The 14,574-nt window shown below is 43.4% G+C and overlaps 1 protein-coding gene across 4 annotated transcripts in view; it reads right to left on the bottom strand.

Moving 5' to 3' along the window:
* Nucleotides 1-14,574, bottom strand: part of LOC140186944 (uncharacterized) — a 132,940-nt gene that overhangs the window by 30,973 nt on the left and 87,393 nt on the right. For 3 of the 4 annotated variants that reach the window (XM_072241756.1, XM_072241758.1, XM_072241757.1), the window contains one exon: nt 11,913-13,915. In XM_072241756.1, the coding sequence (XP_072097857.1) occupies nt 11,913-13,915 (2,003 nt within the window). Of the gene's footprint in view, nt 1-2,207; nt 2,470-11,912; nt 13,916-14,574 lie in introns of all 4 variants that reach the window. The other variant, XR_011882977.1, reaches the window with a different exon arrangement.

The following is a 14,574-nucleotide window of genomic DNA, read 5'->3' as shown; positions in this document are numbered from 1 at the left end:
TAAACAACACACACTGACTCTCCTCTGTCTATCCAGCCTGTTATTTCCTCAAAGAATTCCAACAGACATATCAGGCAAGATTTCCCCTTAAGGAAACTATGCTGACTTTGCCCTACTCATGCATCTCTAAATACCCAGAAACCTCATCCTGAATAATGGAGTCCAACAGCTTCCCAACCACTGAAGTCAGGCCAACTAGCCTATAAGCAACAAGCACACAATCAGGACACATGGTCCTGATGGGGTCTTGGCCCAAAACATTGTCTGTTTACTCTTCTCCATAGATGCTGCCTGGCCTCCTGAGTTACAGGTTGAACCGAGGTGACTAGGCCCAGACACGAGGGCAAGGAATGAGTCAATGTTTGGCCATTGCTGGAGCAGACTTGGAGGCGAATCGATGGGGCAGATCCAAGGTGAGGTGCATGCAGGCAAGGCATAGTCAAGGTGAAGCCTGCGTCCCGAGAGCAAGGAAAGACCCAAGGTTTGATAAATTTAAGTGCCTGGCTACAGGTGTGTGTGTGTGTGTGTGTGTGTGAGAAAAATACTTGTTCATTTAAATAATTACAGGTTATATATAAAGATACATTAATTGCATATGTCATCATGTTACCATGTGATATGTGCATGCCTCTCTCAAAGTAAAGGCAAAGTATACACCCACATTTCAGACTCTCCACATCTTCCTTCGAATTAATGTAATGTTCTGAAGTTACAAAACATAACCTCAATGATGAGGCATTATAAAAAGAACCTGAATTGGCTACCAAGCTGTTAAAGCAGAGCGAGACGGTTGAACTAAAAATAAACAGCTTAGTGCAGCCAGACACATGGAGAGACAGTCTTCAGAAGGGAAGACATGATAAAGTTTTTTTTAAAGTCAGAAAACAGAAGGATTCAGGGTTCATAAAGAATGAGTACTGGGTGATACTAATCATTGAAAGAAGTCAGAAATGGCTAGATAAGATCGGAAAGATTGACCAGTCAACAAAATTTCATAGTCTAAACAGAAACCAGTCTGGCCAAACAAATAGTGTTACCATTGTGGCAGGGGTTCACATACACCAAAAAAATGGAGACTTAAAGGTGAAACTTGCAGAAAATGTAAAAAAGTAGGACACATACAAAGAACATGTTGGGCAGACAAAAATAAATGATCTGCACAGGGAAGAGCAAACTCTAAAAAGTCAATTTGCAGTTTCAAAAAGAGCACGAATCTGCTTGCTGTTGATGAAAAGTCTGATAATGGTGAGAATGATGCAGGATTATGTAGCTTTGAAGTTTACAATTTGAAAACTAACAGGAGACAAGCAATATGGCTTATGCCAGAAGTGAACGACAAATTAATTCAAACGGAACTGGACATTGGTTTGGCTGTTTCGGTCAATCTACAAAATGAGTTCGAATGGCATTTCAAAAAATACTAAACTGAAGTAAATAGTGACTTCAGACACCGTACTGACACCACATTTATGATCCACATTGTCCAGTGAAACTTGCCTATGATGCAGCACTTATGACGTAGGTGCAATCATACTGTACAACGTTGTGAGTGATGGAAGTGAACGCCCATAGCCCCTTACCCACTGCAGGGAAAAACTGTCAGAGATCTTGATTTCTGGTTTGGGGTGTAAAATGTTTTAACCTGTATGGGAGAGAGTTCACCCCTGTTACTGATCAACAAAGAAGGGTGTTCCACTAGCAGCAACAGCACGAATGCAGAGAAGGTCTCTGTTTCGTACAGGGCACAATTATAAGTTTGATTGCAAGAGGGCGACTAATCATGGAAATGCTGATGGATTGCCCAGTCTACCCTTGGAAAGGGAAGTACCAGCAAATTTTACTAAAGAAGACACTCTTCTTGACGTATTCTCCCTAATGCAAATTGAAAGTTTCCTATTACATCAGAGGTGATCCAAAGGAAAAACTCTAAGACCTCCCACTGTCTCAGGTCTACATGGCCACCCAAAATGACTGGAACATACAACAGGAATCCCACTTCCCCCATTTTTACCAGCACCAGGATGAACTCGCCCTTGAAGTGATTACCTTGTGTGGGGATTGAGAGTTGTTGTACTAGCCAAACTGAGAGCCAAAGTGTTGGAGGAGTTATATGCCAGCTATCTAGGCATGGTTAAAATGAAAACATTGGCTTGACACTTTGTCTGGTGGCTTGGGATAGACAGCAAATTGAGAAACTTGCCACACACTGTTCAGGATGCCCGCATGTCCAGAAGATGTCAAAAGCAGCGCCTCTCCATCCCTGGGGATGACCTGCATTCTCTTGGCAGAGGATTCATGTGGATTTTGCTGGACCATTCATGGGCACAAATTTCTTGGTAGCAGTGGATGCAGCTACAAAGTGGCCAGAAGTGTAATTAATAGCCTCCACTACAGCCTTGTACACTGTTGAGAAGCCTCTTTGCAAGGACTGGTGTTCCAGAACAGTTAATCAGTTTCAGTCAGTCATTCCTGAAAATGAATGGAATAAGATGTATTACATCTGCACTGTACCACCCAGCTACAAATGGCTTGGCAGAAATGTTAGTCAGGGTTTGAAGAAGGCACTGTGAGCAATGTCAGTAGAACACACTACACTGACACTGAACCAGGAGCCTGCCAGTCTCCTTGCATATTGAAATGCAATGCACTCCATGACGAACAACTCACCAGCTATGCTGTTCCTGGGTGGTCCCTTGCGTTCACACTTGGATCTCCTCAAACCCAATCTCAGAATGCAGGACAAACAGCTGAGACAAACTGAAGGCTCCTCAAGCAAGGAGGTTTCATATTTCACTCCTGGACAAACAGTCCTGGTGAGGGACTACAGAGGGGATCAAAAGTGAGTACTCAGAAAGATTAACAACCGAACTGGACCACTCTCCTACTCAGTGGAGATTGAGTCTGATATCATCTGGGGATGACACATCGACCAGTTGAGGAAGAACAGAGTTAATTGGTAAGAAGAGAAAGTTGGCTACCATTACCAGAGATATTTCCTGCAGTCTCAAGAGTCAACTCCTACAAACATCACGAAGGAGGCCCCAGAACCTGAAATTGCTTCGCAGTCACAAGTCTCACCTGCCAAGCACAGTCATCTCCCTTGTCAGGAAACAAGGTTGGGTACAGGCTGAACCGAGGAGCAGGGCCCAGGCCTGAGAGCAAAAGACTCTATCTATACAGGTTGATTAAGTATTCTTGTTTGTTTAAATAATCAATTATGGATTAAATGTAAAATTGTTAACTGCACATGTTATCACGCTACCACATGATCCATGCGTGCCTCACTTAACGATAAGACGAACTGTACACCCACATTTCGGACTCCCTGCATCTTCCTTTGAATTAGTTCAATGTTTTGAAGTTACAAAACAACACGAACGACCTGAGGCTTGGACAATTTAAGCGCCAAGCAAGATTGAAAAGGCCAGAGGTGAGGGACGTAGTGGTTCAGCTCCCGGCTCCAGGAGGTTTCCTTGTTTCTGTGCTTAACTGAGGCTATGGCCTACAATTAACAGGTTCCTGAAACAGCTGTGGACCCACTTTCGTGAACTTCAGGTCAGAATGCTATTTGCTGCATATATTGTTTGTTTTATTTTCTGCCCATTGGGTGTTTGATGGTCTTCTTTAACGGGTTCTACTGGTTCTTTGTGTTGTGGCTGCCTTTAAGGAGACAAATCTCAAGGTATCTCAAGTATCTCAAATCTCCTACTTTGATAATAAGTCTACTTGGAACTTTAAACTTAAATACTGATACAGTAGACTTTAGCTTCTCCCTCTCTAATAGCAGAGTGAATTTTATCATATTATAATCACTGGCTCCTAAGGCTTCCTTTACCTTAAGCTCCCTAATCATATATGATTCATTACATAACAACCAATCCAGAATTGCCTTTCCTCTAGTGGACTCAACTACAAGCTGATCTAAAATGCCATCTCGTAGGCATTCTACAAATTCCCTCCCTTGGCATCCAGCACCAACGTGATTTTCTCAATCTACCTGCCTATTGAAATTCCCCATGACTATTGTAACATTGCCCTTATTACATGCCTTTTCTATCTCCTGTTGAAATTTGTAGCCCACATCCTGGCTATAATTTGGAGGCCTGTATACAATTCCCATCAGGGTCTTTCTATGCGTGCAGTTTCTTAACTCCACCCTACAAAGATTCTACATCTTCCGATCCTATGTCACCTCTTTCTAAGGATTTGATTTCTTTTTTTTAAACCAACAGAGCCACACCATCCTGCTTGCCTGCGTTACTGTCCTTTTAACACAAGGTGTATGTTGAACTCCTAACTATGATCTTCTTTCAGCTATGGCTCAATGATGCCACAATGTCATACCTGCCAATCTTTAACTGTAATCATCTATTTTATTCTGTATCCAGTGCACATGCAAATATAACACCTTCAGTCTCATATTCATCTGCCTTTTCGATTTTGCTCCCAGGCTACACTTCAACTCATCTCACTGACTGTAATTTTGCCCTATCACCTGCCCGTTCTTTCAGACAGTCTCACTATACACTGCACCATCTGCCCAATCCTCAGCTCTAATAGTCTGTTTCCTAACCCCCTGACAACTTAGTTTAAACCCTCCTCCACAGCTCCAGCAAACCTGCCCACGAGGATATTGGTCCCCCTTGGGTTCAGGTGTAACCTCTCCTTTTCATACGGGTCATACCTCCCCCAGAAGGAATCTGAATGATCCAGAAACCTGAAACCTTACGTTCTGCACCAATTCCTCAGCCACACATTCATCTATTGTCCTATTCCTGCCTTGACAAGCACATGGTACTGGGAGTAATCCAGGGATTACTACCTTGGAGGTGCTACTCTTCAGCCTCTTCCCCAAACTCCCTATACTCACTGCACAGTATGGAGAGAATGGGGTTGTGTGGGATAGTAAATCAGCCATGATGGAATGGTAAAGCAGAGTCAATGGGCCGAATTACCGAGTCATCCCCACTCCTCTGCCTTCTCCTCATATTTTGAATGAATACGTTTCCTTGCTCACGATTTTGAATTATATTACTCGCTAATTTGAATGTTTTGCACCTTGGTCCCAGAGGAACTTGGTCTCGTTCAGCTGTATTTATGTATGCATTGAGTGATAATTAAACATGATTTGATTCAATTTGATTACTTTCAGATCACTGCTCAGGGAAGGAGTCCCTCCTTATTTTATAATTTTATTCTATCTATTTATTGCTAATATTTTACAACTCACATCAATTTTCTCTTGGCCTCCTTTGTTCTGAAGAAAACAATCCTTCATTGCGTAATCTTTTCTAATAGATGTAATTTTCCTAATTTTGACAACATCCTCCTAAAGTTCTTTTAAGGATCATATTTTAAATAGTTTATCAAATCCTCTCTCATCTACTGGTCCCTTCAGGATTCCATTCCTGAGGCAGGCAGGTGCACCCATAAGAACATAAGAAATAGGAGCAGGAGTAGGCCATCCGGCCCATCGAGCCTGCACCACCATTCAATAAAATCATGGCTGATCTGTCTGTAAACTCAGCTCCATCTACCTGCCTTTTTCCCATAACCCTTAATTCCCTTACTATGTAAAAACCTATCTATCTTAAATATATTTATTGAGGAAGCCTCAACTGCTTCCCTGGGCAGAGAATTCCATAGATTCACCACTCTCTGGGAAAAACAATTTCTTCTCATCTCTGTCCTAAATCTTCTCCCCGAATCTTGAGGCAATATCCCCTAGTTCTAGTTCACCTACCAAATGAAACAACTTTCCAACTTCTATCTTACCTATCCCTTTCAAAATTTTGTATGTTTCTATAAGATCCCCTCTCATTCTTCTGAACTCCAGAGAGTATAGTCCCAGGCGACTCAATCTCTCCTCATAGGTTAACCGCTTCATCCCTGGAATCAACCTGGTGAACCTCCTCTGCACTGCCTCCATAGCCAGTATATCCTTCCTCAAGTATGGAGACCAGGACTACACACAGTACTCCAGGTGCAGACTCACCCGTACCCTGTATAGTTGCAGCATGACCTCCCTGCTCTTGAATTCAATCCCTCTAGCAATGAAGGCCAACATTCCATTTGCCTTTTTAATAACCCATTGTACCTGCAAGCCAACTTTTTGCGATTCATGAACAAGCACTCCCAAGTCCCTCTGCACAACAGCATGCTGCAATCTTTCACCATTTAAATAATAACCTGCTCTTCTATTATTCCTTCCAAAGTGGATGATCTCGCGTTTACCAATGTTGTATTCCATCTGCCAGACCTTGGCCCACTCACTTAACCTATCTATATCCCTCTGCAGACTCTCCACATCCTCTGTACAATTTGCTTTTCCACTCAAGTTTAGTGTCATCAGCAAATTTTGCTACGCTACACTCAGTCCCCTTTTCCAAATCATGAATGTAAATGTTAAACAGCTGCGGGCCCAGCACCGACCCCTGCGGCACCCCACTCACCACCGACTGCCAACTGGAGAAACACCCATTTATACCAACTCTCTGCCTTCTATTGGTTAACCAATCCACTATCCATGCCAATACACCTCCTCCAACTCCATGCATCTGTATCTTATTTATAAGTCTCATGTGCAGCACCTTATCGAACACCTTCTGGAAATCCAGGTATACGACATCCACCTGTTCCCCTCTATCCACTGCACTCATTATATCCTCAAAGAACTCCAATAAGTTTGTCAAACAGGACCTGCCCTTTCTGAATCCATGCTGCGTCTGTCTAATGGAACCACTCCTTTCTAAATGTTTCGCTATTTCTTCCTTAATGACAGCTTCAAACATTTACCCAACTACAGATGTTAAGCTAACTGGCCTATAGTTGTCCATCTTTTGCCTACATCCTTTTCTAAAAAGTGACGTGACACTTGCTGTCTTCCAGTCCACCGGGATCTGCCCAGAGTCTATTCACCCAAATGGATTTCCAGATGAAAATAGCAACATGAATGGTGGACAGAGAGTAAATGTGTCTGGCTTTCTTCTCTCTTCTGGGTCTCTCTTCTCCCCTCTCCCACTGGTCAGGAGGTACAATAGCCTCAAAGCATGAACTACCAGGCTTGAGGAGAGCTTCTTTCCTGCTGTTACAAGGCAACAGAATGGTTCCCTACTACATGACAAAGTTTATTTATCACATATATATTTGAAACATGTATATTTCAAAAACAAAGGTTAAGAACAAATGTAAAAATCATTGTATTTCAGTCAGAGGGGTGAATCTATGGAACAGTTGGAGTGAGAATTTAAAAACGTGCACCACACTTAACAAGTTTAAAAAATTATTTTAAAATAATTTAATGAACAAATATAAAATACATGATTTAAAATGAATGGGAGTAATGTAAATAAATGATACTTGGAATTGGATTTTGTGTTAAAAGATTATGAATTTTTTTGTTTTGATGTGATGATTGACACCAAATATATTGTTGTATAAGTAAGAGGGGTAGGCGTAATAAGCTGTAGCTTCAGCTTACACCCTTTCGGTCTGTTTTAAAGAACAGCTATGTCTTTTTTGTTGTAATTTTGTCCTATGAAATCATCGCTGAAAATGATGCTTTTTATGTTTGTACTGACCAAAATAAATTTCATTCATATACATCAAAACACTGAAATATACAGTCAAATGCACCGTTTGCATCAACACCCAACACAGTGCTGGGGCAACCTGCAAGTATCACCATGTTTCCAGTGCAAACATAGCATGTCCTCAACTTATCAACCCTTTGGAGTGTCTGTGTTGGGAGGAAACCCAGGCAGCCACAGGAAGAATGTACAAACTCCTTACAGAAAGCAGTGGTAATAAAACCAGAAAACTGAGGGCGGGGGTGAAAGGTAAAGCCATTAAGAGGAACATGAGGGGAAATTTCTTCAGTCAGAGGGCCACGACAGTGTAGAATGAGCTGCCAGCACAAGTGGTGCATGTGAACTCGATTTCACGTTTAAGGGAAGTTTAGATAGGTACGTGGATAGTAAGGGTATGGAGAGCTATGGTCCAGGTGCAGGTTGATAGGAATAGGCAGTTCAAATAATTTGGCCCAGACTAGGTGGGCCAATGGACCTGTTTCTGTGCTGTACTTCTCTATTCAATTATAATATTTAATATATTGAAGCCCGTCTCCTCTAGTGCTGTGGGTGCAATCCAAAAGCACCGATGCTTGAAACAAGGTTACAGGAACAGGGATAATTGCATACAATTCGGGTCTCATGTTATAGTTAGTGCAGTTATGTCTGCATTTAAAATCCAGAACCACATTTAAAATGAAAGCCCGTCAGTGTAATTACACTCCTACTGGCGATGACAAAGCAGCATCTCTTGTGGCAAAAGAAGTCCTGGCAACATCCTAGTAAATTTTCTCTGTACTCTTTCAATCCTATTTATACCTTTCCTGTAGGTGGGTGATCAAAATTGCACACAATACTCGAAATTAGTATCAAGTTTACATGTTCAGCTTTCATTGTAAATGTGGGTAACTTCTTATTTTAATTTAGAGATTCACCACGGTAACAGGCCCTTCTGGCCCAATGAGCGCACACCATCCCATTACACCCATGTGAGAGATTCGCCATGGTAACTGGCCCAATGAGCGCACACCACCCCCCATTACACCCATGTGAGAGATTCGCCACGGTAAATCAAAGCGAAAAGTATCCAATACTGGTCTTAAGATGTTATACTTAAATGCACGCAGCATAAGGAATAAGGTGGATGATCTTTTTGTACAGCTACAGATTGGTAGGTATGATATTGTGGCCACCACTGAGACCTGGCTAAAGGATGCATGTCTCTGGGAGCTGAACGTCCAAGGATACACGGTGTATCGGAAGGATAGGAAGGTAGGCAGAGGGGGAGGCGTGGCTTTATTGGTAAGAAATGATATTAAATCATTAGAAAGAGGTGATATAGGATCGGAAGGTGCAGAATCTTTATGGGTTGAGCTAAGAAATAGCAGGGGTAAAAGGACCCTGATGGCAGTTATTTATAGGCCTCCAAACAGCTGCAGGGATGTGGACTACAAATTACAACTGGAAATAGAAAAGGCTTGTCAGAAAGGCAGTGTTATGATAATTGTGGGAGATTTTAACATGCAAGTGGATTGGGAAAATCAGGTCGGCACTGGATCTCAAGAGAGAGAATTTGTAGAATGTCTGCGAGATGGCTTTTTAGAACAGCTTGTTGTTGAGCCCACTAGGGGATCGGCTGTACTGGATTGGGTATTGTGTAATGAACCGGAGGTGATTAGAGAGAATAAGGTGAAGGAAACCTTAGGAAGCAGTGATCATAACATGATTGGGTTCACCGTGAAATTTGAAAAAGAGAAGCCAAAATCTGATGTGTCGGTATTTCAGTGGAGTAAAGGAAATTACAGTGGCATGAGAGAGGAACTGGCCAAAGTTGACTGGAAAGGGACACTAGCGGGAAGGACAGCAGAGCAGCAGTGGCTGGAAATTATGCGAGAAGTGAGGAAGGTGCAAGACAGGCAAAAAAGAAGAAATTTTTGAGTGGAAAAAGGATGTAACCGTGGTTGACAAGACAAGTCAAAGCCAAAGTTAAAACAAAGCAGAGGGCATACAAGGAGGCAAAAATTAGTGGGAAGACAGAGGATTGGAAAGTTTTTAAAACCTTACAAAAGGAAACCAAGAAGGTCATTAAGAGGGAAAAGATTAACTATGTAAGGAAGCTAGCAAATAATATCAAAGAGGATACTAAAAGCTTTTTCAAGTATATAAAGTGTAAAAGACAGGTGAGAGTAGATATAGGACTGATAGAAAATGATGCTGGAGAAATTGTAATGGGAGATAAGGAGATGGCAGAGGAACTGAATGAGTATTTTACATCCGTCTTCACTGAGGAAGACATCAACAGTATACCGGACACTCAAGGATGGCAGGGAAGAGAAGTGTGCGCAGTCACAATTACAACAGAGAAAGTACTCAGGAAGATGAATAGTCTAAAGGTAGATAAATCTCCCGGACCAGATAGAATGCACCTGGGTGTTCTGAAGGAAGTAGCTGTGGAGATTGCGGAGGCATTAGCGATGATCTTTCAAAAGTCCATAGATTCTGGCATGGTTCCAGAGGACTGGAAGATTGCAAATGTCACTCTGCTATTTAAGAAGGGGGCAAGGAAGCAAAAAGGAAATTATAGACCTGTTAGCTTGACATCGGTGGTTGGGAAGTTGTTGGAGTCGATTGTCAAGGATGAGGTTACAGAGTACCTGACAAGATAGGCAGAACTCAGCATGGATTCCTTAAAGGAAAATCCTGCCTGACAAATCTATTACAATTTTTTGAGGAAATTACCAGTCGGCTAGACAAGGGAGATGCAGTGGATGTTGTATATTTGGATTTTCAGAAGGCCTTTGACAAGGTGCCACACGAGGCTGCTTAACAAGATAAGAGCCCATGGAATTATGGGAAAGTTACATACGTGGATAGAGCATTGGCTGATTAGCAGGAAACAGAGAGTGGGAATAAAGGGATCCTATTCTGGTTGGCTGCCGGTTACCAGTGGTGTTCCACAGGGGTCTGTGTTGGGGCCATTTCTTTTTACATTGTACATCAACAATTTGGATTATGGAATAGATGGCTTTGTGGCTAAGTTTGCTGACGATACAAAGATAGGTGGAGGGGCTGGTAGTGCTGAGGAAACACAGAGTCTGCAGAGAGACTTGGATAGATTGGAAGAATGGGCAGAGAAGTGGCAAATGAAGTACAATGTTGGAAAGTGTATGGTTATGCACTGGCAGAAAAAATAAACGGACAGACTATTATTTAAATGGGGAAAGAATTCAAAGTTCTGAGATGCAACGGGACTTGGGAGTCCTTGTACAGGATACCCTTAAGATTAACCTCCAGGTTGAGTCGGTAGTGAAGAAGGCGAATGCAATGTTGGCATTCATTTCTAGAGGAATAGAGTATAGGAGCAGGGATGTGATGTTGAGGCTCAATAAGGCGCTGGTGAGACCTCACTTGGAGTACTGTGGGCAATTTTGGTCTCCTTATTTAAGAAAGGATGTGCTGACGTTGGAGAGGGTACGGAGAAGATTCACTAGAATGATTCCGGGAATGAGAGGGTTAACATATGAGGAACATTTGTGCGCTCTTTGACTGTATTCCTTGGAGTTTAGAAGAATGAGGGGAGACCTCATAGAAACATTTCGAATGTTAAAAGGCATGGACAGAGTGGATGTGGCAAAGTTGTTTCCCATGATGGGGGAGTCTAGTACGAAAGGACATGACTTAAGGATTGAAGGGCACCCATTCAGAACAGAAATGCGAAGAAATTTTTTTAGTCAGAGGGTGGTGAATCTATGGAATTTGTTGCCATGGGCAGCAGTGGAGGCCAAGTCATTGGGTGTATTTAAGGCAGAGATTGATAGGTATATGAGTAGCCAGGGCATGAAAGGTTATGGTGAGAAGGCAGGGGAGTGGGACTAAATGGGAGAATGGATCAGCTCATGATAAAATGGCAGAGCAGACTCGATGGGCCGAATGGCCGACTTCTGCTCCTTTGTCTTATGGTCTTATGTAACAGGCCCTTCTGGCCCAATGAGCTCACACCACCCAATTACACCCATGTGAGAGATTCACCACGGTAACTGGCCCTTCCAGCCCAACAAGCACCCACCGTCCAATTACACCCATTAATCTCCTAACCCAGTCTTTGGAATTCAACTGGAAACTGGAGCACCTGGAGGAAACCCGCGTGGTCATGGGGAGAATGTACAAACTCCTTTTCGACGGGAGTGGAATTGAAGCTGGTGCTGTAATAACGTTACGCTACTGTACTACCCAAGTACTGTCTAAACCGAGCATTGAACCATGGACCAAGTTACCAGGCAGTTGGTGTAGGTTTGAGACTGGTTTATCTACACTATAATAAAATAAAATGAAAAGTATAATTACCTTAACTTCCTTAAAGAACGGATCAGAATTTGTCTCACAAACATAAAATTTGCAGCTGACTTTCCACCATTCCTTTACTACTTCATTCAAGCTCTGGTGAAAGCTATTGCTGACACTGGTTAGAAAGGAATCACATCGTTTCCTCGTCTCTCCTCGAAGTTCTTTGCATTTCTTGCGCATTACACAGGCCTGCTCATCCCCAAAGAAAAGTTCTCTCTCCGCAGTTGGACACCGCTTCTTTGGCATTTTGTTCATTTGCTTATTGCTATAGCAACTGACACCATGAGATTGACCTCCTGGTCTTTTCCTATACAGTCTGTAGCTTTCAGGTTTGTGAGGCTGTTGTAGTTCATACTTCCAACTCCTCGGACAATGCTCTCTATCAGCCAGTTCCGGCATTTGAGTTTTATTACATAAGCATCTCGTGCTACGTTGGCCAGTTACTTGATGAGGTATTGTCACAGTCAATGGGGATTTCTTCTCACTGGACCCTCTTTGTACATTGTTCCTCCCCAGAGCTGTTCTACGGCCATGCCTCCTGGACCTGATGCTTGTGCATGGTGCAGTGTGAGACCTGGTTAGTAACTGTTTAACCTTCTGAGAGAAGTGGATAAATTCCAGATCTATAATGTCCTGAACTGGACTATTCCAGCAACTTGTGTCAGACTCTGTGAAAAGCCGAGGTGGGCTGGCGTGGAAGTTTTTCCTTTCGGAACTGTAAAACGTCCTTGTGATTCTTTCGCACATGCATGACCTGGTGGGTTTTGTCTGAAATGTGATGCTGAGGTTTTGCAAGGCTTGGTGTCTGCCCAAAATGTTTGGATTTTTAATGAGCACAGGCACATGCACATCAGAGTCACTCATCTCATAGCATTCATCATCTTTGTCAAAACTGTGAGCTAGATAATTCCTTTCTGCATGTCTCAGCTGCAGAGAACCATTGATTGCCCCCCTTTTCCCTCTGAAACTTCCGCAGTCTGAATCTGTATTAGAAGGGTAGCAAGCTCTCTTTCTGCAGCGTACTCCTTTCCTTCTCAGTGGCTGACAGCTTGCTCTGTGGCTTATCCTGGGCACATCATCCTCCAGGAAGCCTTTAGCACTCATAGGAATTTTACTATTGGTACCTTCTTCACAGGAAGAATATTCTTCGCAGGAACCCCATGCTTTTTGAGATTGATCACAGCTGAAATCAAATCCTTCCGATTCAGTGTTAAAGTTGTCTTGGTGATTTGGTGATCCAATTTCCTCCTCCTGGTGAATATCCTGCTTTTCCACATGCTTTTGACTGGGGATAGGTTTCATTAGGTTTCTACGGACATCACTAGGGGGCAAACATTCCACCTGGTACAGATATTCAGAATCGGAAGCACTTGTAATCATCGCCTCTCCCACAAACTTTTTCACCATGGTTCTTTCGTGTTGTGTTTCTGTTTCACCTCTGCTCTCAACACCAGCATGATTTTCAATATGGGAGCCAGTAACTCCCTCCCCCGGTGTCCTACCTGTAACATCCACAGGACTTTGGGCATCCAAGCTTCTGTTCCCATCATGACTGATGACTTTTGGAGTTTCAGAATGAAGCTGCACATCTTTTGTAGAAGCAAAGCTTTCTGTATCAGCTTCAGTAGGGTTCAAATGTTCAAATTCATCCTGCGGCATGTCTCCCTCAGCTGAACATGTGCCTTTGATGCTTTGCAAGTCTTCCTCGCAAATTCTGTTTTCCCCATCACTGAGATAATCAGACCCTTTCTCGTTAAGGGCACTTTCCTTTGATTTGAGCTTTTCACAACCTCCTGAAGCAGGTGCACTGTTCAGCTCAATACTCTGAGAAGGAGGCTGAGCTTGGGGCTTAGCACAAAGTAGCTCTCTGATTACTGAAGACTGACGAATAATTCCCAGCTGGTCACTGTCAGTAGCAGAATGACCCTCATTATCCACACTTCCAGTCATGTCCACAGTCAAAACTGGACGAGTTAATGGTGTCACTGAGGAATTCCAGCTCTCTGTTACAGCAGGAAAAAAATATATATATATTAAATTACTTACTCTGAGATGCTTATGCTATAAATGGTCTAATTCTGCTCATTATGTGCTTTTTGATCTTATTATTGGTGTTTTCTTGGAGCTTGTGAATGGGAACATAGCAAGTTTGTCCATTATTAGCATTGGGGGAAGGGGGAGAGGGATTGGGAGGAGGAAGAAAGGGGAGCAGAAGATGGGGAAAAAGAAGAGTTGAGGAAGATAAGGGCAAATATGTCGAGAGGGTGAGAGGAGAGGGAGAGAGAGAGGTGAGAAGAAGGTGAGGGAGGGGGGTTGAGTGGGAGAGGAGGTGCAGGATAGGGGAGGTGGAGGGGGAGAATGGAGAGGGATAAGTGGGCGAGAGGGAGATGGGGAGAGGTAGGGGAGGGGGTAGAGAGAAGAGAGGGGAGAGAGAGGGGAGGGGGTAGAGAGAGTGGGAGGGGGTGAGAGAGGGGAGGGGGAGAGAGAGGGGAGGGGGAGAGAGAGGGAAGAGGGAGAGAGAGGGAAGAGGGAGAGAGAGGGGAGGAGGAGAGAGAGGGGAGGAGGAGAGAGGGGAGGGGGAGGGGGAGGAGAGAGGGGAGGGGGAGGGGGAGGGGAGGGGAGGGGGAGGGGGGGAGGGGGAGGGGGAGGGGGAGGGGGGAGG

The sequence above is a fragment of the Mobula birostris genome, chromosome 23 (assembly GCF_030028105.1).
Source record: "Mobula birostris isolate sMobBir1 chromosome 23, sMobBir1.hap1, whole genome shotgun sequence".
Classification (NCBI taxonomy): Eukaryota; Metazoa; Chordata; class Chondrichthyes; order Myliobatiformes; family Myliobatidae; genus Mobula; species Mobula birostris.
The sequence above is the reverse complement of the archived record's forward strand: the minus strand, read 5'-3'. Positions and strand labels throughout refer to the sequence as shown.